Source organism: Atractosteus spatula, chromosome 13 (assembly GCF_055471065.1).
Source record: "Atractosteus spatula isolate fAtrSpa1 chromosome 13, fAtrSpa1.hap1, whole genome shotgun sequence".
NCBI lineage: Eukaryota > Metazoa > Chordata > Actinopteri > Semionotiformes > Lepisosteidae > Atractosteus > Atractosteus spatula.
The window spans coordinates 7361117-7385950 of record NC_142718.1 but is presented as its reverse complement, the minus strand read 5'-3'; the positions used below and the strand labels follow the sequence as shown (position 1 = coordinate 7385950).

The following is a 24834-nucleotide window of genomic DNA, read 5'->3' as shown; positions in this document are numbered from 1 at the left end:
CCTCGTATAATATTTGAACGTTTTGAACGTAATCCCATTTTATCCCATCAGATTTTGACCTCGGGTGTTTGCAGATATCTAAAGAACGGGTGAATGATGTCATTCTTCCAAAGTGGGCAAGAAGTCCAGAAGATTTCATCTACAAGCACAGAAAAGCACTGGTAAGAAGGCTTTTATTTGGCTCATTTGGAAAAACACGATCCCCTTGCATCTACAAGCCAGTAGTCCCGCATCTTCAGTAGTGTTTTTGTGCTTATATAAATATTAAGGAATTCAAGATGCACAATTGTAACAAATTAAAATACTCAGAGATGTCAACGCACAGTATTCTGTCAGAACAGGAAAAATTAAATCCAGGCAGCTCCATTCAAAAGGTATTTTGATATATTCAAGGTTGAGGCAAGCAGTACAGTGAGAATGACAGCTTAAATTAGGGTTGAAATACATCAGTAAATAGTGCTTTCATTTACTCTCTATAGATTTGTCAACAAAGACAAAACTTTACCAAAAACTTTAAAGTGCAAAGATGTTCTGATCCACAGTGATGGGTTATATCTGGGTAGTGTTACCTCCTTAAAGGCCTGCTGGTTCATACGTACAGGGGCACGTTGCACGAAAAACGTCTTCTTGTAAAGAAAGAAACACCACTGCAGTAGTTAAACTACCATTTTGAAACATAAGAAGTACAGCTAATAAAATACTCATGTGTCGGGCTCACCTGTTTCGCTCATCTGCCATTAGGGCTCTGATTTGTCTGCTGTCGTCGTTGTCTTTTAGGAATCGGAGTATGTGTCGGCCCACCTTCACGAGTGGATCGACCTGATCTTTGGTTACAAACAGAGGGGGCCGGCGGCAGTGGAGGCGCTGAATGTGTTCTACTATTGTACTTACGAAGGTACACGTCACGCATTCAACTCTCTCATCGCCGGGCTTTTTGTACAAGGAAGAAACACATCAGTGGTCGACTGCTATATGAAAAGAAAACGAAATAAAAATATCTTGGTAATTTCAGTGAATATAATAATAATAATAATTGCTTACACTTATAGAGCACTTTTCTGGACACTCCACTCAAAGCACTTTACAGGTAATGGGGACTCCCCTCCACCACCACCAATGTGCAGCATCCACCTGGATGATGCGACGGCAGCCATAGTGCGCCAGTACGCTCACCACACACCACCTGTCAGTGGGGAGGAGAGCAGAGTAATGAAGCCAGTTCAGAGATGGGGATTATTAGAAGGCCATGATTGGTAAGGGCCAATTGGAAATTTGGCCAGGACACCGGGGTTACACCCCTACTCTTTTGGAGAAAATATGGAACTGACTGCTTAACAGACCTCATTTCTTGCTGGCCTCAGTACAGAAACCAGAGTTAAAAGACCCAGATTGCAATAACCTTTTATTAGGTTCATGACTGAGAACAAGGAGCAAAGAAGTGTACTGCAAAAGCCAGTTATTTGCACTTCTTTAAGAACTTGCCTGAAAAATCTTGACATTTATAATGTTTTTAAAAGTATTACCGTATGGTTGGATATAATAGGAGTCTCTAATTGTCTTCTTCTCGTTGACCTTTTTTGCACTAATAAATCATAAATCAGTAAAACGTAGATAGACAAATTAAAAAAGATGCCAAGGAAGAGGACATGCAATGCTCTTGCCCTGTACACCGTGACCTGTGAATAGACTGTAAGCATCTTGCTGTGGGCTGTAGATCCAGGCCCGTGGGGGACCAGGAGCATCCGTGTGGGGGCATAACCACAAGTATGAAGCATGTCAGTTGTCTGAAAATAGAGTAAAGTACATTAGAGTAAAATTAGAGTAAAGTACATTTCAGCACAAAGAAATTTCATAAACTACTGTAGAAATGCTAAATACAAAGAGTGCTAAGGTACTAACAAAATAAAAAAATGACGTACAGTATACACAAATACCTTCGGATTTATTATTTGGGCGGTATTACAGGCAGCCGTGAAAAATATTTCCACTTCAGACTTTTGAGGAGAAATTTTCTCTTGCAGCCATTCCCTGTGCCCTCTTGGTAGGACAATACTTCAAATCTTTGACCGTGGCATTCCAGGGGGGGATACAGAGGTCAAATATCAAGTTTTCTGATCTTACTGAGCTCCCATTTGAATCGCCGCATTAGGCTGTTTGAACGTTTTCGTCTCTCAAGCTCTCCGGACTATTGGCTGTTGCCTAGGCGAGACAAATTAGTGAGTCAGTTACATTTCTGTGTGCTGGATCCCTGTTGTACCTAAATTCTGCCATCTTGCCACGTTCGTAGGGGAAGGGCTGCTTATAGGGGAACACCACACAGAAAGTAGGCGACGCGTGAAAAGTTTGCGTTTTACTGCTCTAGATGAGCAGGATTGACTCGCTGTTTTTGCCCCTGTAGGTGCTGTAGATTTGGATGCGGTAGCTGACGAGAAAGAGCGAAAGGCCTTGGAGGGCATGATCAGCAATTTCGGACAGACTCCTTGTCAGCTCCTGAAGGTACCCGTTGTCGTGACGATAACACTGTTTTCTGCTTTCCAGAAAAATTCATAAGCAATGTGCAGAAGAGCTTGCTACATACCCTTAATAGACAGGAAATCAAACAAATAAAAGCTTGGTAAATTAACCAAGTAACACCAATAGTAGAATGAAGCTAAAGGGAAAATATAGGCCTTTACGTTTTTAAAAATGTTGACTAATGAATTTGGATATTGAGTTCAAAATACAGGGAGCTATTGCTCATTGTGTGGAGCCTGGTCTTTCGCAGGCTGAATCAGCATGGTCTCAAATTCAACTGGATTCTAGTCTTGCGATAAGGCCTTAAGATAGCCTGGAGCTAGAATATTCAGTGTCTTATATGAGGAGAGGAGATACAGTAGTTAAAGCATCACCAGTGCTCTGTTGTAAGTTAATGCAGAGTAGTTTTAGTAGCTCATGAGCTGGGGATTTCAGGATATAATCTTAGTACCTTTGTAGACATCACATGAAGTGGTGTTATAGTAGTTTAACCTTGATGAAAGGGTCAAAATGCCCTTTTGACAACACGCAGTCAAAAGTTAACACCAATGTAAATTAGGTTTGGATATTTCATCCAAAAATACAACATCTTTTGCCATAAAATTGTTCAGTTTTAGCATTCAGGTAAGATATATTTTATTTATATATTTATATATTTTTCATTTTAATCAAATTAAAAATATTCACTTTACAAAAGTATTAACATAATTTATAATCCAACAGAAATGGGATATCTTTGGAAAGGGGTGAATACTTTTGCAAGGCACTGTCTATAGCCATGGTATGGTGGTGGTGTAGTGGTTAGCATTTCTGCCCTCGCAGTACCGGGGCCCTGGGTTCAAATTCCTGGGGTACTGTCTGCGTGGAGCTCGTATGTTCTCTCTTCGTGTCAGGTGGGTTTCTTCCCGCGGTCCAAATACACACTGGTTGGTTTGTTTGGCTTCTTGGAAAATGAGTCCTGGTGTGAGTGTCAGCATCTGGCCTGAGACGGACTGCTGTCCCATGCAGGGCGTACCCTGCCTTGCGCCCCTTGCTTGCTGGGATAGGCTCCGGCTCCCCTCCAACTCCGATTTGAAAGAGACGGTTAGAAAATGGGTGGGTGGGTTTGTGTGTACAATGGACTGGCATCCTGTCCAGTGCGTATCCTACCTGTCCAGTGCCTGTTGCTTGCTGGGATACGTGGCGGCTCAACCTGCAAACCCCTCCAGCTCTGGATAAAGGCGTTAAAAAATAGATGGACGTACATATACTGTAGACTCTGTTGTCACCCAGACTGTTCTGTGTTCATCTGTTGGTCAGGAGCCTCATCCAGTACGACTGTCGGCTGAGGAGGTGGAGAAGCGAAAAGCCCGGATGGACACTTGTCCTCTGAGCATTTTTGAGCATCTTCCCGAGCTCAAATCCTTCTTCGTTGAGGTAGCTGACCTCTCTTCGCAAGAGGCACACAGCAGTATAATTTGATTGCCTTTGCTTTGACTTGTCATTTTACCGAACGGGTGAAACAGTAAGCTCGGAAATTCGGAAATAATAAAGTAATGTATGTAAAGTAATAAAGTAACGTATGTAAAGTAATAAAGTAATGTATGAAGAAATAATCGAGTAAACCGCATGAAAACATCGACAGAAAGCCTGTTCAAGTGAAATGGATTTGACATCGTAATCTTGTTTGTTTTACATTTTGGAAGAAGAGGGGCTTTATTGAAGAGAAAACCAAGTAAAAAATTAATAAAACCAAGCAGAAATTCTCAGTGTAGTGGTGTAAGCCTAGAAACATGCCCTAGCTTAGGGCATGAGAAACTGGGACACACACTTATACAAAAGCCTAATTAATACGTTATGCACTTCATTATGAATTTTTGCTTTGCTCTGGATTTTCCTTTAAAGTGACAGAAGTTTACTAACAAACAGCATTCGAAGCTACCTTAATAGAGGTGTGGTTGTAGCCTTTTCACAAGAAAAAAGCACTCTCTGTCTGGCTTGAGCAATACTCTCATTTGAGGAAATATTCTTCAGCATGCTGAAATAGAAAGGGCATTTAACATTTTGATGTAAATATTGTCCTTTGTACATGACATCCTTGTGGTTATTTGTTCCTGCTGTGAAACGTGAAGTTAATCTTGGTGACGTGTACACTATATGACTGTATACATGCTTTCTATTCATTTGTCCAGGGCATCAGTGATAACATTCCTATAGTGAAAGCAGTTGTTCCTAAAAACCAGTCGAGATCATTTATCTCCCAGGGCAGCCCAGACAATTTGGTAAGTCTCTTTGATTTATATTCAGACCTTGTCTTTTAAGATATACAACAGATGTTCCTGAAAGCACTAGCATTCTCTACTACCTTTAATTGTACTGTAATACAAGATTAGTATATTCATACACTTAAGAGTCTCTGACTGGTGCGTTCATTATAGCTCCCCATGTAGTCTTCTGTGATCCAGACAAAAAAAAGGATCAGTTCTTACTCCTTGTCAGTGCAGCACATTCTTTTAAGTCTGATAACGTATTTTGTTGCTTTTCTCTACCGATTCCTGAACTGCAGTATCTATTTTAGAATCTTGGTGACCAAAAGCCTGCAGAATATTCGAAATAAAGTCTTAGTGCATTTTGCAATTTTAAGATAGCATTTCAATTTGTAATTCTGAACATTCAACTACTGATAAAAATATTCTCTTTTTAGCTCTTCCCTTTGTGTCCATCTCGTCTCATCCTATTCTATTTTTCTTAAACTTGGTTTCATTCGTTCATGGCCTGTTTTCTTGAAATTGTAAAAATTGGTTTTGGATTCAACCTATAAAATCTTAAAAGTATGCTTCAAAGATGAACTTCCCTGCCATCAGCTTTTCTCACTCTGATTGTTTGAATAGACCACATCACTACAAGCATTCCCTCTTGTAGTTACTCTGGCATACTTAGAGAGGACATATATAATAATATGTACATTTGTATATGTACAAATATGTACAATTCTTTTATATTATGTTAATTGGTTTTATGTCTCATTTTCTGACTCTCGAATATGTGCTTTTGTTATGGATAACCGTTTTCCTTATGGAAGCTGTTCTGTAGTCAATTACTTGATTAGTCAGACTAAAGTGTTGAGGAAAGAAGACGATAACATTTTTCAGTTTAATCAGTTTCAGCGTTTTACTAGAAACATGGTGCAGAACATTGAATCACGCACATTAGTTGTCTCATCCAGTTTTGTTTGCATTAACAAAAGCGAAAGATTGTTTATTTCATGCTTTTCTGCTCATAGTGGCACGGATTAAGATGTTACCTACAGTGTGTCGTCTGTTTTGTGTGTGCACAGCATCAGTCGAATAGCGATGGACTTTTTTGTGTTCTTTTTTCAAAGTACACTACATGCCGTATTCTTAATCATAAATTAAACAGAATTTGAATTAAAAAATATTCCATTTTTTTTGTTGTTGCAGATAACAGTGAGTCAGAACTGTCTGATAGGAACCCATGGCTGGCTGCCTTATGATAAAAATATTTCTAATTACTTCACGTTCATCAAGGACCCTACTGTATCTAATTCAAAGTGAGTCCATTATTTACAATTATTTTTTATTACAGTAGAATTCAACTTCAGTACTTAGGGTTCTTATGTATCAGTGGTAGAATAATATATTATTTACTTCAATAGGCATTTGTTTCATTGAAAATTGTTTTGTTGAAAATGCAGGGATTGATAAGTTTTTCATAAAATATATTTTAAAAATAAAAAAACACTAAAGCTAAGTCTCTCACGACTTTTCTATTCGCACACTAATGTTGTGAGACATGCTGTGTGTTTTCTCAGGATCTCAACATACACAATCCAAAATTAATTCGATTGTTTCATTTATTGGTTTGCTTTTACAATGTGCACCTTCAGTTGTCTGTTTTATTCAGCGTATAAAGTAATATGTGCCAGGAGAAACATATGTTTAGAAACAGTGTATGGTTAGAACGTTTTTGATCAAGAGAAATATGAGAACTCCTACATCAATTTATTCCTGAAGTAAAGAGTTTCTGTAAAGTAGCACCATAACGTTCTGTAAAATAACACCATAAATTTCAAGATCTTTACCTAAAATCACCATAAGGTTTGTACTGTTTTTCACTGAGTGAACATGGAGGAAATGCGTTTTGTTTGGTCTACAATAATTACTTAGATCTGATGAACTTGGGACTTTTTGTCCCTGAGATGCTATGTTTTTGGATCATTAATGGGACGTATTGTTGGAATCCTTTTTAAGAGGGCTTTAGGCTACATGTTAAATTATATGTAGTTCTTCAGCGTGGTTTATACATTTAAGAAGACCCTAGTTCAGTCTTAATAATCTCTTGATAGTCGTGGTCTTCATCGACATCGATGGACGAACATCAGCTAGCAAAGCAGCTGGTATAGAGCCAGTTACTAGCATTGATTTTGTTGATCTTTCTGTTTGCCCTAGGACCCAGCGATTCATCAACGGCCCTCTTTCTCCAGGACTGGAGATCACAGCCAAGCTCTTTGTCGTGTCCCATGATGGGAAGTTGCTCTTCAGCGGGGGTCACTGGGACAATAGCCTCAGGGTGACCTCTCTGACTAAGGGCAAGCTGGTGGGACAGCACATTAGGCATATGGGTACATTCCTGTTTGTATATTTGCTAGTATGGATATGGTTATAGTGTCTATTTACATTATTTTCTTTAATTAGTCAAATTTGAATGTTGAAGTGTCTTTATAAGCCAGAATGTGTATTCTGTTTGCAATCTGGAATCATTCCGTAATTCTGTCATGATTTCTATACATGCTGAAGTGAGAACATTGTATTAATATTTCCCAGTGCAGCAGTTTAAGATGTCACAGGCAGTCTCACAGTATAGTAATTAAGAATATTAAACATTATCCCAAATTAGTAATCTTGTTGAGATGTAGTAACCCAGGAAATTTTCTCCAAAATGTGCTCCCGGACGAGTTGACGCTAACTCAGCTTTTTAGAGGATAAGGAGACATCCTCATTGCTGTAAAATACCTATATAAATTATTTTGTCTGGTGTTGTATAGTTTGACATTTTTTCTGTTTTTCAGATATTGTGACGTGCCTGTCCTCAGACTACTGTGGTATCCACCTCATTTCAGGCTCGCGAGACACAACTTGTATGGTGTGGCAAATCCTTCATCAGGTACAGTGCTCACTAAAGTCTAACTATTGTCAGTCAATGCAGTTCAGACAGCTCATAAAATAGTATTTGCTTACAGTTCAAACAGTCTGCCAGTTATCTTAACAGTATTGTTATTAGTATTTTGCTTCATATATTTGTTCTTTTTTTTGAGTGCAGCTAGGTAATTTAAATGTGTCAGTTTGGATAAAGAACTGAAATAGAAATAACATGATTTTTTGTTTAAATTAAGTGTTTTTGAATTTTGCAGGACTTAACAGATCAAAAAGGGGAGAAGTATTTGCATTAGAGCAAAGCTTTTTGAAAGTTACCTTTGAAGTACTCAAGTTGAATTGTTTTGACTTGGCAATTAAAATGTTAATTAGCTAAGGTTTATCAAAGCATGCTTTGGATATTGTATATATAACAGTAGCATATTGTACTGTCTTAGTCCAAAAATAAGCTGGCTTTGAATTTAAGGTGACCTTATTTTTTAAAAAAGAGACATAACAAATACAGAAATATATTCTTAAATCAAACAGATAAGATAATTTTAACAGTGAAATTAATGTTTCGTATTTTTTGATGCAGTAAAGCTCTGCTAGCTTCTCACATCTTTCAAGACCACGAACATACTGAGCCATACTCAAGGAGAGTGAGAAAGTGCAGATTTGGGTCAAAATGGTACTATTATTAGGGTGTACGTACAGTAATAAGTAAGAAAATGTTGCACCAAAGCACCATAAAATGTCAGCATATCACCATGTAAAATGAATTGTGTTAGATTTGAATGTATAGATTTTCATCAGTTCTTGTATTTACATTGTAGCAATAAATGCTTATACAGTAGTATACTACACCACACTGTAGATTTCCTTTTACATGCATAATTAATAGAGCTTAGCAAAATGATCTCTATTACTAAGATCTTCACAGCAAATGTCCTATATCTGTATTTTTGTTTCTCTTAAAGGGAGGAGTACCTGTGGGTTTGTCCCCTAAGCCTGTACAGATCTTGTATGGGCACACAAATGAGATTGTGAGTGTCTCTATCAGCACTGAGCTGGACATGGCTATCTCAGGATCAACGGTAGGTGTGGAACTTGTGTTGTTCTGCTGCCAGTAACATGAAGCTAACCTTATAGTATAGTTTTCACCTGAGACTTTCTGAACTTTCTGCTTTTTCTCTGCGTAACCAGTTCCTCTTACGGTAGATATCCGTAGCTCAGGGCCATTCGAAGCCAGAGCACGTCACTTACTTGATCGTCTAAGTTTGAAGAATGGCTAAACAACCTGTGCTTCTACACTGCCTGGCTGTCTATCCATCTTCCTTTGTTAAACTGTTCCACTTCAGATGTAAGAGTTTATTTTTCTGTCCCGGTGCCTCATCACATGACTGTGCTCTGTCCAGGACGGTACAGTGATCATCCACACCATTCGTAGAGGGCAGTACATGCGGTCCCTGAGGCCCCCCTGTGAGAGTTCCCTGCCTGTCACCATCCTCAACCTTGCCATCTCCTGGGAGGGGCACCTGGTTGTCTACACATCTATAGAGGGCAAATCCACACTGAAGGTAGACCTGATCTTGATTATGGGTTGAGGTTGGCCGTAAAGGAAAGAAATGATAATTGAGTGCTGTTGATATTTTTTTAGTTTTGACTCATGCTATAACGGTTAACCTTCACTTTCTTCAAAAATGTTGTCTAAAAATGACTAAATGTGTACAGCCGGCTTGAGAGCTTGTGATGTTGTGGTTCTTATTTCCCCACGTCTGATCACAGTCGAAGAGAACACAGTTTTATCACCGAGCCTCACAAACACAAAATCACGAATATCACAAAACAGCCCTTGTCTAAATTGTGGAATGCACACCCCACTTCTTTCTTGTTCATAGTTGAAATAATACAAAATGTTTAACAACATATGCTTAGAAATATAAGCACGTGAAGGACTGATTCACCAATTTGAGAGTGGAAATTTAAAGCAGATGTTGCTCTCGTGACAAAATCAAGCAGATTGTATGTTTGCTAGTCAGCAGCCATGTCAACCTGCAAGCAACGCACAACTGGCAATGCACTGAAGCTCAGCAGGTGTGAGCCTGGTCAGTACCTGGATGGGAGACCTCCTGGGAAAAACTAAGGTTGCTGCTGGAAGAGGTGTTAGTGGGGCCAGCAGGGGGCGCTCACCTTGCAGTCTGTGTGGGTTCCAATGCCCCAGTATAGTGAAGGGGACACTATGCTGTAAAAAGGTGCCATCTTTCAGATGTGGCCAATACAAATCCCAGGGTGTTTCTCGAAAAGAGTAGGGGTATTATCTTATCTCTGCTTCATCACTCTGTTCTCCTCCCCACTGATAGCTGGTGTGTAATGAGCGTTCTGGCGCACTATGGCTGCTGTCGTATCATCCAGGTGGGGGCTGCACATTGGTGGTGGAGGAGGGGAGTCCCCATTACATGTAAAGCACTTTGAGTGGAGTGTCCAGTAAAGCACTATATAAGTGTAAGGAATAAGTATCATTATTTTTTTTCCTCTTAGGATAAGAATGCACTACATCTTTATTCTGTGAATGGGAAACACTTGTGCTCCGAGACTCTGAAGGAGCAGGTCACAGACATGTGCGTCTCTGGGGAATACATTGTGCTGGGCAGCGCTCAGGGATATCTCTCCATCCGAGATCTCTACAGGTATGCTATCGGCTGGCCTAGGGTCTGTACTGTCTGTAGCCACAGTTTCCACAGACCAGAATCTCATATGAACATTTGTTGCATATCTTGTGAGCCTTAGTACTGTGCTATTTAGTATAGTGGTGTTTCAACAAAATTCAAAGTGACAAAACTCTACAATATAATACCATAAATGTTTGTTTTTAAAGGAGTGTGGTTCTGTTTACACTTGTGGAAAGTCATTTAGCCCATCAGAGCCCATTTCCTAGTTGTTTTGGCATTTTCTAACTAATATAACTTAAGTATTTACAGTATTATGAAGTAATTTTGTTCACCTGAACTAATTTGTTCTAGCAAAGGGGAATGAATACTTTCTCCTTACTTGTCTTGCTAATTATCTGTTTAAGAGAAAAGGCTTATCCAAGATGTTTAACACGAATGTAGGTTAAGCTGATCAGCTCCGAAGGATTACCCTTGTATACATAATCATGCGAGACATTCTCATTTAACTCTGAAAGGTGTAATTCTAATCCGAATTTAGGCGGCAAACCAGAAAAGCAACAGAGCATCACACAGTTTACAGGTCTGGAATGAAAGCACAGGGCAACACAAACGTAGAAGAGTTACGGTTTTGTCAGAACAGAATTCTGTCCCTTATTCCGCAGCCTGTGTCTCTGTACTGCACCTATGGCCATGCGGGTGCCAGTCCACTGCATCTCCGTCTCCAAGGAGAACAGCCACGCCCTGGTGGGCCTAGAGGATGGCAAACTGATCATCGTCGGCGTCGGCAAGCCAGCGGAGGTAAAGTCCACCGTCAGGAACTACTTCTACCAAACTGTGGAGAACAGCCCGTTCCTGGCTCAGCTGCACCTCAAGTCTCCTGCTCAGCTCCTCAAGCTCAGGGAGAAGTTTGTCTTCACCTCAGGGTGGAAGTAGGACTGAACAACAGGAAACCCCACTCCTTTCAACATAGAGACACCTTTGAAGACATAGTGTTTTCTAATACTGTTAAATATAGTTTGAGAAGGATGCCTGGCCTGAGAGCTTGTTATGTCAGAATGCAATAGTAAAAGGTCTTAAGTTAGGGCTTTCTGATCTGGGTAGTTGATGAAGATGATCTTTTTAATGGAAGCCTTTATTAAGCTATAAAGGTCTGTCCAAAGTATAGGTTTACAGTACAGTAAAACCAGACAGTGTTCCATCCGTCCATTTTCTAACCACTTCATCCAGTTCAGGGTCACAGGGGAGCCTGAGCCTATCCCAGCAAGCAACAGGAGCAAGGCAGGGTACACCCTCAATGGGACACCATTTTGGGTGCTATGGTTATATAGGCCCATATCACTTCCAACTCTTAGTCCAACTCTAGCACTGAATTATAACTGAACCTATAGTTCATTTTGCCTTTTATTAGCCTCCTCTTGGCAGCCCGAAAACACTTGGCAGCGTACACAAATGAAACACTAATTTAGTGAGCTCAATGCAGTTTCAGAAACAAATTCAGTGGACACATCGGCACCTATTTACTTCTCAGTAACTAAGGACGTTCCTTTTTAAAATCATACAGCACCATATTTTGGCAGTTGCGTTTTGTATTTTAGACTCCATTTATCCACATATAGACTGCTGTGTTCTTTGTCTACCGTCTGGACTGAACTGATCCGGCCAATTGTCCATTAATCATTTCTTTTGTCTTTTCTGCTTTGCTTTCCCACTTTGGTCCAACGCTTCAAACAGATGCGTTCTGGGCAGATCACCCGGAAGCTCTGGGGCTCCAGCAAGCGCCTCACGCAGATCTCATCAGGAGAGACTGAATATAACACCCAAGATCAGAAATGATGCATGATGGGAGCACCGAATCGAATCACCACTCTGATCTTACATTGATTCCTACAGCCTACTTGGCCTCTGCTACTTTAATCAGTATGTTTACCCAATCAACACCATGTTGTTCTCTTCTGACATAATTTAAGTCTAAAATGATTAAGTATTTGTGTGTGCGTTTATATGCTTGAGTGTTAGGGGCCCACAAACAGACTATGCTTTTTCAATTTTATTTTCCCCCTACATTCATTTTAATTTTCAGATAAATGTGACTAACTACCCTTCAAAGGAAAAAGAAAAAAAAACAAGGTTTGGCTTTTCTTTGTGTGACTGAACCCCACTGTCTATGAGCAGGTTGACTAGCAGAGTAATTGTCACTGAGTTGAGCCTGTCCTTTTTGATCTCCTTGTGTCACGTTTTTCACATTAATTCTTCAGAGTGGCCTTAATTGTCTTAGTAATGAGCACCTTTTTCGACATCTGGAGTCAAGGACTGCCCTCCAGCCAGTTGGGGAGCTCAGTTCCAGTAGAACTGGTTAACTGGTTAACGTGTTTGCTCAGACACCTTTCACCTAACCTAGCAGCAGGAGAGAGAAGCTTCTGCCCATCAATCCGGGATGTCAGAAATGAAGCAGCCATGTCAGGGGTAAAAAAAAATAATTTTAGATTCCTCAATTTATTTTATGAATACAGTCCAATTAGCATCTAATCCGGTCTTGTACAGTATGTGAAGCCATTCTTTTTAACGTTTGAACGGGGGCTATGGGATAAAAAATTGGGAGCTGGCTGTTCTCCGAATGGATTCTTGTCTTGTCTTCTGCTGTTTTGGGCCGGTGCCTCACACATCCATCCTTCAAAGAATGGGCTAGTTAATACTCATAAGATGTGATCAAGAGTGAGTGCAGGTTTATTTAATGTGATAAAGCTCAGGAAGAGTCAAATAAAATTTAAGCAAAATAAACTGGCAGTGCAATTATAATATAGATTATAACAGATTATGGAGTATTATGAAGAATTATGGAATATTAGAAACACCTTTATTTGTTAAATATAATGAGGTGCTTCCCTTGTTGATGCTTTTTAAGTATTGTTGTAATGTGTACCTACAATGCAGGATACTGCAGTGCTGAAAGTTACCTCTTCGTCTTTTTAAACAGATATCAAGAATGGCAAAACTATGCAGAAAGTAGTGGTATTTGTAAAGCTGTGGTAATCTTCACATATATCCGGAAGTATGATCTCCTGTAAGAACTGTCATAGGCTATTAATTTCTTGCAGTTCTTGTACTGTCAAAATTAATCTATGCAGAGTTCTGGTTTTAGTAACCCAAAACCCTTTATATGCACATTCTTTTTTTAAAAACTGCAAAATCTTAAGATATCCCAGGAATCAAGGCTTGTCCTTTTTTACTTCCATATCTGGGAGAGGAACATTTTATGTGGTAAATAATTTAAGAAAAAACTGTCACCATGTTTGTTCCTGCCTTGTATTTTTTTTAATCTACTCTAGATTGGGTCTTGAACTATTCTATGGGTTTTGTACCACACTGGACAAAATTGCTTTGTTTCAAAATAGGAATGTTTAAGCCATTCAGCAAGTTTTGAACTTGTATCGTGTTTCTGCCCAAGTTTTTTTTTTATTATTGTTTATTCTATTTTCATTTCATTTTGTTTTATTCTTGTATTAAGAGATGCAGGAGCTGTGTCGTCTGTTTGTCCAGCTTGTCGTTTTGTTTGGGTGAAGAGGTTGTTTGATTGGTTCTGGGATTGCATTACCACAGGGGATTGTGGGGGATTCATCTGATACCCGCAGCAGGGTAGACAAATTGTGCTCCTAACCTAATCTTTTAACACTACATAAACAAGAAAATGAAGAAATCACTGCTGAACCTTGTTTTGGGGATGACTAGTGTTTAAGGTTAGATAAATCATGTACCCACCATGTTATTTATAACGTATTCTTTACTTGAATGAAAGGCTATTCCTTGTTTCACATCAAGACTGTTTTTAGCTATCCTATTTATATTTTTGTAAAGCAGACAACTGTTAAGTTCATGTATATCAGAATAGGAACTATGTTTTACACATTACATTTGTGGATGGAAGGATTTTGATAAAAGGGCTTTAAGACAACGGTTTATCAGCAATATGATCTATTTATGGTACGTAACCAAACATTCTGCAACTTTGTTTTTTAACCGTAGATGAATTAATGCATGTAAATAAAAAATGAACAATGGAAGAGATACTTCTCCTTAAAATCTATTGAATTGCTCTTAATATGAGTTTATTTTGTATTTTGTGCTATAAATGCATTATGTAATGTATTTTGTAATGATATACCTTGATGATTAATAATTCACCTCTCTAAATAGCTAGAAGGAATTTGTCTTCTGTCAAGTATCTGCCTATCTGTAAGATAATTTTGTTACTTTTTTAAATTATTCAGTGTATTTCAAGTTCAAACCACCTTATTATGTATTTGTTTCATGAATAGGAAAAGAGTACAACTAGGACTGTATTTTGTACCGTCTCTGAAAAACATACTATTTTTCTGGACCCTAACTAAATTTGTGAGTAATCCGTAAATTTTTACTTCATATGCCAAAAAGCTGACAACCTTAACTTGAAAGAATTTTACAATTTGTGTGTATCAGTCAGTGTAAAAAGTCTTGTTTTCTGCTTTCTGTGCAATGTTCTTTTTATGGTGCTTGGAAAATGTGCTTGTGCATACATCTGCCATGAACGGTTCCTCTATTTGACTTTACCTAAAGTAAAAGGATGCAGCATGTTTTCTTATGGTTGTCTTCCATCAGATGGTACTTGAGTCCAAGATAGTCAGCTGAATTGAAGACTTGGGTCAAAAATACCTTCATGGGAAAGCTGCTTTTAAGATTGTCCACGAATACCTTACTAGTATTCACAGCTTCTGTGAGAAAGGCCTTCTCATTTCTAACTTTTCATATGTTATTAGGTCACCAATTCCGATACAGACAAATGCAAAATGCCAAAATCTTGATCTAAGCAGGAATTATGGCAAAATTGTTCACAAATACAAATTTGGAACTTTCTCATAAGATGTTAACTTTTTTTCATAAACAAATGACTATAATATTTCAAGCAGAAATGATCACTCTTCAGTATATTCAGCTTGGCTTTCATGTGTTAAACTTCCCAAAATCTATCTAGCAGGTGTTTCAAAATTCTGTCCTGGATGGCTGCATTAATTACTCATTTGCCACTACTTTAGCCCTCTCTTAGACATTGTGAAACTTTGGAACAGAATTACTTAAATGTACTTTTAAACCCTGCAGGACCTAGGCCTTACAAAAATACATTTTGGGTACTCCTGCAGTGTATGTTGTAGTCAAACATGTCTTTCAAATTCATGCCTTAATTCATGCACCTCCTGCTTATTCTTTTGCTGTTAACTGCAATGTTGCAATAATTAAGTCTCATACAAACCTTTCATGAACAAAATATTTTATTATTCTTATCAGAGTTACAAAACATTTCCTGTACTTTTGGCACTCGGAAAGCTAAGTCCTAAAGCACGCTTGACATAAACGGTTGATTGTGATAAATTAGGGCAAATCTCTCTTAATTAAATCCCTAGTTTTCTCTGAAAATGCATTATGAATACAGTATGAGGTTAAAGTTAATGTCCACACTAATGTAGAATATTGGACTCAATTTGTATTACGTGTTGGTTATGGAAAGGATTTGAGATCCTTTAATCAAATGTTTTACACAACTGACACTTTCCATTTTGTTTTGTTAATTTCATTACCTACCAGTAGCTCACTTTTTTGTATATTTGTCCAAGAACATAGAAGTGTGTTTAAAATACAGCCATTATAATGGTAGTGCCTTTTCGTGTTAAATTATCTGGTTGTTAGGCGACAACACAATGAACTTGGTTGACCATACACAAAATAAGATGGTTGCACATATTCTTATTAAGCAAATTAGTCTTTAACTTAATTTTGTGAAAAATACCATTCCAGCCGTTTGGATACTGCAGTTTTCATGGGCACACTCCAAGAAATATATTTTATAAATAAAATGTGATTAGTCTTAACTGCTTACTCTGTAACTTTCATTAAATCAATGTGTGTATATCAGTCAATTGTTATATATGTACATTGTGGTTTTTATTTCACTTTTTTTGCACTTTACAGGTACTAAAGATTGTAATTGTTTTTAATGTTCTCTGGACCTGTATATAAAAAATTACATTTGCTTTGTATACATAAAAAGTGTATAATGGATATTAAGCCAGTTGAGTGAAATGGGACAAATAAATGAATACACAAGGCTTTCCTATACACTTTCGATTTTTACATTTGTTTTCAGTGTTTTGGTGGTCTTTAATAAACATGATACCTTATTATTTATAAGTCAGTTTATATGTTGAGCTTGGTATAGCTTGGTATATTCCAAAAGTGGGTTTATTATGTCTTACACGTGTCTAACCCCGCTCTGCAGTGATGATTCATTGGTATTACAGTGTGTAGATCAATCGTTTGATTGAGTTTTCAATCGCTTATCAATTCCCCATTTTACTGCCTCCCAGGATTCATTCTGGAGATTCACACTACCACAGACTTGCATTCATCCATTCCACCATTTGCTCCAAAGTTAGAACCTACTTTGTTGTGGAGGACCTGCAAAACAGGGCACTTTGAAGTGTTAATATTTCAAAATCCCTACAGACACTCGCAGAACAAAAGCAGCATTGGACTCAGTTTGCCTTTTACCAGGAGCTGTCACGGAGCTATCGAGCCCATCAGAACTCACAGTGTGACCCACCCTTACTCAGCCTGGAGCCGTGGTAGCTCAGATGGCAAGGGTGTCTACCTCTTGACTGGAAGGTCCTGGGTTCAATCCCAGGTAGGGGCAAGCAATTTACAGTAGCTTGCTCTAATTCCTTCCAGTCGGCTCCCAGGTCTACTCAGCCTGCTTTCCAAATGAGTACTGGGGGATAATCCTTCTGGGGGCGATAGGCCGGCTGGAGCGTGATGCTGCCCACATCCCCTCCACCTCCAGTGTCGGATGGTCGAGAAAAATGGTGGCCCTTGCCCCCTGTTCCCCATGGTCCTTGATGGGCTGAAAAGGGACCTACCTTCATTACGCACCCTTGAAATGCTCTGTCTTAGCTGTGGTCCAGCAAATTGTATTCTTCACGAAAAGTGTGAGAAAATGAGTCCGTTTAGAAGCAAATGAATGATTCGTCCATCCGTTTTTTAAACTGATTTATCCAATATAGGGTTGTGGGATTTGTAATTCCAGATAAATGCATTATGATTTACATCAGTTCATTCAGTGGTTGATTGGTTAGGCCTGGAATTCAGCGAGAAGCTTCAGTGATTCAAGCTAACTTTTTAAGTGAAACCAATCATAAGAATAATTACTAATGGCTATTTCTAACACTCTATTCACACCATTCTGAACTCTACAATTAATAATAATAATTGCTTTCACTTATATAGCGCGTTGCAGGTAATTGGGAATCCCCTCCACCACCACCAATGTGCAGCCCCACCCTGGATGAACGCTCACCAAACACCAGCTATCAGTGGGGAGGAGAGCAGAATGATGAAGCCAGTTCAGAGACGGGGATTATTAGGAGGCCATGATTGGTAAGGGCCAAAGGGAAGTTTGAGAAAGGCCCTGTGATTTTTATTGACCACAGCAAGTCAGGACCTCGGTTTTAAATCTCCTCCAAAGGATGGCACCTTTTTAGAGTATAGTGTCCCCGTCACTATACTGGGGCATTAGGACCCACACAGACCACTGGGTGAGCGCCCCCTGCTGGCTCCACTAACACCTCTTCCAGCAGCAACCTTAGTTTTTCACAGTTTTTAGTTTAGAACAGCGATAACTAAGAGGACCGGATTAAAAAAGTCACCGACAGTCAACCCAATCTGGTTCGATATACGGTTCATTTATACAGATTTTAACAGTCATTTATATTTATGTTTACTTTATCATTAAAATGGACACTACAGTATATAATTCTTAAAACTATTTTAGGTTTCTTATTTTTGTGTTTTAAATATATTTGTATTTATGTCTGTCTTTTTTGTGTAGATTCGAACCTTCACTGACATATTTTTATCTTTGTAAGTCTATTTCGTGAGGGACGGTAGAACATGCTGTTCAGCCCACTAGCCTTGGAAGACAGTGACTAGAGCAAATGAACTGTGAGTAGGGGTGTACAGACGCAGATCCAAAACAAATTCAACTGAATAAATGGCAAAACCAAAATGTCACTTGTATTAGAGATGTCCAGGTATCACTGCGGGACATAAATAGAAAAGTTACTATCTAAACAGATCAAAAACAAATTATTACAGAAGTACAAGTAATCGGTTTATTCCGTGTTAAAAAAAAAGAAGAGAGAAAACACAACGTTTCAGCTGTGGAGCCGCCTTCAGGTGAGAGAGAGACAAGGCAGTAATGTAGCAAATGCGTTTGCCAATTTCCTTGCACTTCTTTATGGGCTGCTGTCGGTCAGAAGAAAGCTGAAATCTGCTCCAGGTTCATGCTCCGTTGCTGGCTTTCCCCTTGACGGAGAGAAAACAGTCACTATGGATGCCGAGCGAATGGAATTCAGAATGAGAATGCAGTCAGGGTGAAAAGAGCTGTGCTTTCAAGAGCTGTTACAGAAAAGAAATTGCCACCTTCTTCCTTAAACAAAGTAAAACATGAAACCACCCATCCATTTTCTAATTGCTTCTTCTAATTCAGGGTCGTGGGGGAGCTGGAGCCTATCCTGGCTAGCAAGGGGCACAGGGCAGGGTACACCCTGGACAGGACGCCAGTCCATCGCAGGGCAGATGGACACAAACACAGACACTCACAACACAGGGGCAGTTTTTCCAGAAGCCACTTAACCTACCATTTAAGTTACCTGACTGGGGGAGGAAGCCGGAACATGCGGAGGAAATCCATGCAAACAGAGGGAGAACATACAAGCTCCACACAGATAGTACTCCAGGTCTAGAATTGAACCCAGGGCCCCAGTGCTGTGAAGCAGCAATGCTAACCACTGCACCACCCATATCTTCTTTTATTTCAGGCTAGGTAGCCTTGACCTCAAATCTACATTGTTGCAGGACTTCAGTCCCACCTTTAGTAACTACCAGTATTAATATAAGCATGCCAGAATCACAGCTGAAAAAAGAGTATGCAATGTAGTGTCGTTTATACAACTAATACAGTAGCTGGAAAGACAGTGAACAAACTACAAAATGTCCACCTGTTCCTGTGAGATGTTGCTTACCTTACAAACAGACGTGCATTTGTAGTGCCCAACAGAGTTGCTTTACTGCCTTCCACAACCAACATTGATCCTTCCCTTAAGCCCTGTGAATGAGCAAATAACCACCAGTTTGCTCTATTAGTACTCAACACAGAGATTGGCCACTCATAAATATAAGTAGGGGCGTGCTAATTTTCCATCTTTAACATAATGCAGCTGAACGTACATAACCGTTATTTTTAAAATGGCCGCAAATCTTGCACACAGTGTAGTATTTCACTGGTATTTATAAAATTGAATCAGTCCTAGTCACAATCCTAGTGACAACATAAACACCAAAGTCTAGTTACATATTTTTAAACTACACATTACCGTTACAACCAAAGACACTTCTGTAGATGTGGTACGGAACAACGCTACATTTTTATAGTTATCTAACAATGCTGCATAGAAAGCACAGCTGAAAACAGCAAGGTTTATATTTTGCTTATCCTGGGACAGAGGCGGCGATTAAGTGTCCTTTGCCTCATCTAGTCAAGCTAATGAACCTTTTCACACATTTCAGCCAGCAGCCATCTCACCCTGCAACTCGCCACTAGCAGCCCACTGAAGCTCAGCAGGTGCGAGCCTGGTCAGTACCTGGATGAGAGACCCCATGGGAAAAACTAAGGTTGCTGCTGGAAGAGGTGTTAGTGGGGCCAGCAGGGGGCGCTCACCCTGTGGTCCATATGGGTCCTAATGCCCCAGTATAGTGAAGGGGACACTATACTGTAAACGGGTTGTGTCCTTCGGATGAGACATAAAACTGAGGTCCTGACTCTCTGTGGTCATTAAAAATCCCAGGATGTTTCTCGAAAAGAGTAGGGGTGTAACCCCGGCGTCCTGGCCAAATTTCCCATGGCCTCCTAATAATCCCCATCTATGAATTGGCTTTATTACTCTGCTCTCCTCCCCACTGATAGCTGGTGTGTGGTGAGCGTTCTGGCGCACTATGGCTGCCGTCGCATCATCCAGGTGGGGGCTGCACATTGGTGGTGGTGGAGGGGAGTCCCCATTACCTGTAAAGTGCTTTGAGTGGAGTGTCCAGAAAAGCGCTATATAAGTGTAAGCAATTATTATTATTATGGAGAAAAAACATATTAAGCAATCCACGGACTATACTGCAAGACCTAAGTTGGTGTCCCCCCCATATTCTACCTTACCAATGATTATTATAATGTCTTATTCTTATTTTCAACAAGTTGCAATGGTGTGGGAGGAGCACTGACAGTCAGTCAGCCCCTGTCACATACCAGAACACAGGGGGTGTCGGGTTCCTCGTGGAACTGTAAAATGCGCTGCTCACGGGTCTCCTGAAGATAAAAGAGACTGTCGTTCACTCACAGCGCAGGGGCAGACTATGAGGAAACAAACTAATAAAACAATAATAGGACAGCATCAGAAAAACATCTTTTACAACACACCATATGGAACATGACACAGCTTTACTGTAAATCTCTCCTGTGACACTTAGGATCGACACTGAGCACCAGTTTCAGTGGAGTTGCCGTACGCTGTATTAGTCAGGTCTAGACTCACCCCCATGTGCTTGCTGTTCACATCAGGATCCAGATAGTGAGGGTTGATGTTAAATGGCACCAAGCCAATACTCTTTAGAGAGGGAGGGTAGACAATGGGCATGTCATTGGTGGTGTTGATGCTGATGGTGGCTACATTCGTCCCAGCACTTGATCCCATATAGGGGACCCCATCCTAATAAATGAAAACATCTCTGTCAGAAGATGTTTGACAATAGAATAAGAATAAGATGACTTTATTGGCCATATACAATTTCTTGTATTAGGAATTTGTCTTTTCGCATACCCCAGTTTGCTCTCCATGAGACACACAGACAGGGACATATAGAAATCAGTAGTCACCACTGTTTTCTTCAGTTTTTGATACTTTGTAATTATTCAGGCAAATTGTACCATTCGTTGTGCCTTAATTGAGGTTATCCTATTAGAGCATTTTAATTCAGCAGAAGTTTATACAAGGTGAACACTGCAAACCTGCTGTTTGTTCTCAGTGACAAGTGTATAAAAAGCAGCTGCAAGTTACCAAGTTACCTCAAGGACTCTCTTCCTTATTTCCAAAACCAGATTTTGGTCATACAGTGTTTTCAAAAGGCGAAAGGTGTTTCCACCACCTGCAGGTCAAGAGGTGAATGTACAATTACTAATTCAGAAAACAATGCAGATGTTCTGTATGCGTGTAAAATGTGTTTTATTAATAAAAATGTTTACACACGGAGCTATCCTATCCTCCAACCAAGGAGATATAAATAAAAAATGTAAATGTAAATATCGTTGTGCCCTACATACACTAATGGAAACCTATTGCTTCTCATTACTTTTTAAACTGAAAGCCCGATTGTGCCATTGTAATATACAGTATGTAGATGAAGGCCTGATTCATGTATTGTACAATATTGCACAAAACAATATTGAAAATGGGAAAAAAAAAATCAGTGACAATTTATAGAGAATCACTAGGATCGCTATAAGAGAGCAATGTCAAAACTTGATGATGGGATTTACAAAAAAAATACACAGAACTTAAATCTAGAGGAGTAATGTTAAAATTAAACAAAATACCAGGAAAGCCTAATTTATAAAAATTGTGTTAAAATGTAGCCACCACACATTAACACAAAGAATCTTGCTACGCCGAAAAGAGTTCAAAGAAAAGCAACCAGAAAAAGCAGACAGCAAAAACGTCATATGCAAAAAGGCTCAAAGATTAATTTTATTTAAAAGTGGGGAACACACAGGGTTCAAAAGTGTTCAAAAAAAGAGGAAGAGTACCTACCACCATTAGTCCAACTGAAACTAGTCGCTGAAAGAGAAAACTAAGTGCATGTAAACTACAGAACAATATCATGGATCTATGGAACAATACTGTATTTAACCATGCAGTTGAAAATGTTCTCAGAGATCCTTCACGGAACTGCTAGACTATAATGTGAGCAAGACTGACCAAATAGCCTCCCCTTGCTTGCAATTCATATTTTGTTCAGGGGGCATCGTTATTCATGCAAGAGACACACAAACTTACCAATGAAAATCCCTTGTGCTTTTCTTACTGCATCCACTGGGCTGGCAGCCTCATGAATACTGTCCACCTCATAACCTTAATACATACAGAACAGATACGTAAGCTGAGTGATTTTTTTAATCCCATTTTGAAATTGATTTCTGAAAGAAGGAACGTCGGGGGGACATTATGCCAAGTGCAAGTTTTTTGTAATGGTTGAATTAAGAATCCCTTTCCTTTTTAAGCTCCATTTAGACTTGGAGAAACGCCGCAGACTCAGATGAGTGGTCTTTGGACTGAATGGCGCAACCTGTATTTCAAAAGGTCAGCTCTAGAACTTGCGTCTCTCCCACAAGCTGCGTTGACAGCTCAAATCTGTGAAGTAGTATCTGCTCTCCAAGTTGAAACAGAACAGGGTAAAGGTTCAAACCGATATCTGACAGGAGGAAGAAACAGTTACTAACATGTAAAATGTCAAATTTTCCATCCCACTTTATGATTTTACTTCTAAAATGAAATGATTTATAAGGAACATATCCATCCTCCAACCACCTCATCCAATTCAGGGTTTGTCTATGTCGGCAAGCAATGGTAACAAACCAGGGACACTCAATTCAAGACCTATTTTCTCAGAAACCTATTAACCAATCTGCAGTCTTTGGACTGTGGGAGGAAGCGTATGCAAACACTAGGGGAACATACAAACTCCACACAGACAGCACCCCAGGTCCAGAGTTGAACCCAAGGACTCAGCACTGAGAAGGAACAAAGCTATCCACTGCACCACCGTGCCACCCAGGAAATGAATATGAGATACTGGCCTGTGAGACGTCTGCCTTCTCTAACAATGTTAATTCACTTATTTATTCAGTGTAATAATTTTTGAAGCAAGATTGATTGTAGAACACAATATATAATACCTAGATACTGTGTATAAATTATAGTTTTGTACAATCAAAACTGTAAATTATACAGATGATGGAGTTATTAAATACTGTACAGTCTGATGAACTGTTTTTCCAGGACAGGCTCCAGACTGCTAAACCCCTTTAGTAGGAGTAAATGGCTTTTTGAGAACAGGCTGTTTCCACTTCATACAGTGCTCCTGTACTACTGTTACTTCTTAAAGCAGGAATGGCAAGAACATACATACTATTTGAGAAAAGCATAACATTCAAAAGAGCAGTTTTACTACGTCTCCTTTATAACATAGTATGGATCGATGCAATTCAATAAATCTCCCTTTAACACTAAGTTACACACTAAGGGAGGACCTTCCTCATTTATTTTGAACGGCTTTGGCGACACGAGAAAAGAAATGCTTCCTTTTCTCAGTTTTAAAAACGTTTCCACGTAGTAATAAATAGTTAATAATTAACCCAGAATATTGGGTTACTTTTGTTTTTGGAAAGGGTAATTCCTTTAGTATGTAAACAGTCCCAGCCATAGAGAGAGAAAAATGGTTTTAAACATTTAAAAGCACCTTACCCAGACTCTTAAATTTTAGTTTCGCTGTTTTGGCATACGCATCTCTGTCATGTAAGGCATACGGAATGAATAAAATTCTTTTGACATCCCTGCACGGAAGAAAACAGTATGTAAACACTCAAACAAAACTTTAAATATTGAATTCATCTTCTTTTTTGCGCTCTGCAAATAACGTACTACCTGTAACACATTTAACTAACAAAGTCCATCTGTGAAAAAATTGCAGGGGCTTGTTTATGCAGAACTGATCTCAAGTTTAACTGCGTGACTAGCGTGTGACATGCGTAATCCGTGTCGATATAGTGAGTGGTCATGGCTCAACTCAAGAGCAACGAGCAGATTTTAAAACCTTACTCTCCGAAGAAATCTTTTATCTGCTGCTGGCAGTGATCCAGATATCCCCCACCATGCAGAGTCGAATTAGAAACCAAGAGAAGTCTTCTGTTCATTGCTTTCGTTAGAAACTGTGCAGTTTTCAATCGTCGACAAGCGCAAGAAGGTTTCAATATGGAGCTGTTAAAAGGCAGTTTCACAACCGTGAAGAAGTAGCGTGAAGAGGTATTCCAGACGGAAAAAAAACAATTAAGTGGGGCCAAAGTGTAAAATAGCTGCCCAAAGACCGCCCTTCCGGCAAGCTGATTGGGCTACGTTTTGTAGATAATAGTTGCGGCATTAAACCATCTTTGATAAGGTTTTAAACCTCAGTGATTGCTGGGGGGATACAAGATTCCCAATTGTGGGGGTGCGGGATTCAACATAACACCAGCTTTATCGATTTTGTTCGAGGTCAATAAAAATAGTTCTTTATTGTATTATGTATAAAATTCTTGTTGCCTTAACTGTAAACATAAGCTGAAAGTCAATAAAGTA

At 39.3% G+C, this 24834-nt stretch overlaps 2 protein-coding genes across 3 annotated transcripts in view; one reads left to right on the top strand and one right to left on the bottom strand.

Moving 5' to 3' along the window:
• Window positions 1-16464, top strand: part of nbeal1 (neurobeachin-like 1) — a 126699-nt gene extending 110235 nt beyond the window's left edge. For both annotated transcript variants that reach the window (XM_088930182.1, XM_088930181.1), the window contains 13 exons: window positions 52-161; window positions 778-895; window positions 2399-2496; window positions 3814-3930; window positions 4686-4775; window positions 5955-6064; window positions 6963-7135; window positions 7583-7677; window positions 8627-8743; window positions 9065-9226; window positions 10188-10336; window positions 10981-11116; window positions 12050-16464. In XM_088930182.1, coding sequence (XP_088786308.1) covers window positions 52-161; window positions 778-895; window positions 2399-2496; window positions 3814-3930; window positions 4686-4775; window positions 5955-6064; window positions 6963-7135; window positions 7583-7677; window positions 8627-8743; window positions 9065-9226; window positions 10188-10336; window positions 10981-11116; window positions 12050-12151 — 1577 coding nt within the window. In that variant the 3' untranslated portion in view covers window positions 12152-16464. The remainder of the gene's footprint in view (window positions 1-51; window positions 162-777; window positions 896-2398; window positions 2497-3813; window positions 3931-4685; window positions 4776-5954; window positions 6065-6962; window positions 7136-7582; window positions 7678-8626; window positions 8744-9064; window positions 9227-10187; window positions 10337-10980; window positions 11117-12049) is intronic.
• A 2032-nt stretch (window positions 16465-18496) lies between these two features.
• LOC148821728 (alpha-aspartyl dipeptidase) lies at window positions 18497-24523 on the bottom strand. The gene is made up of 8 exons (XM_088929843.1): window positions 24319-24523; window positions 23965-24053; window positions 22498-22572; window positions 21510-21589; window positions 20980-21153; window positions 20694-20753; window positions 19423-19505; window positions 18497-18703 (listed from the first exon to the last, which is right to left on the bottom strand). The coding sequence occupies exons 1-8, from the start codon at window positions 24411-24413 to the stop codon at window positions 18634-18636; spliced, it is 726 nt and encodes a 241-aa protein (XP_088785969.1). The 5' UTR covers window positions 24414-24523; the 3' UTR covers window positions 18497-18633.
• Between the last annotated feature and the right edge of the window lie 311 nt (window positions 24524-24834).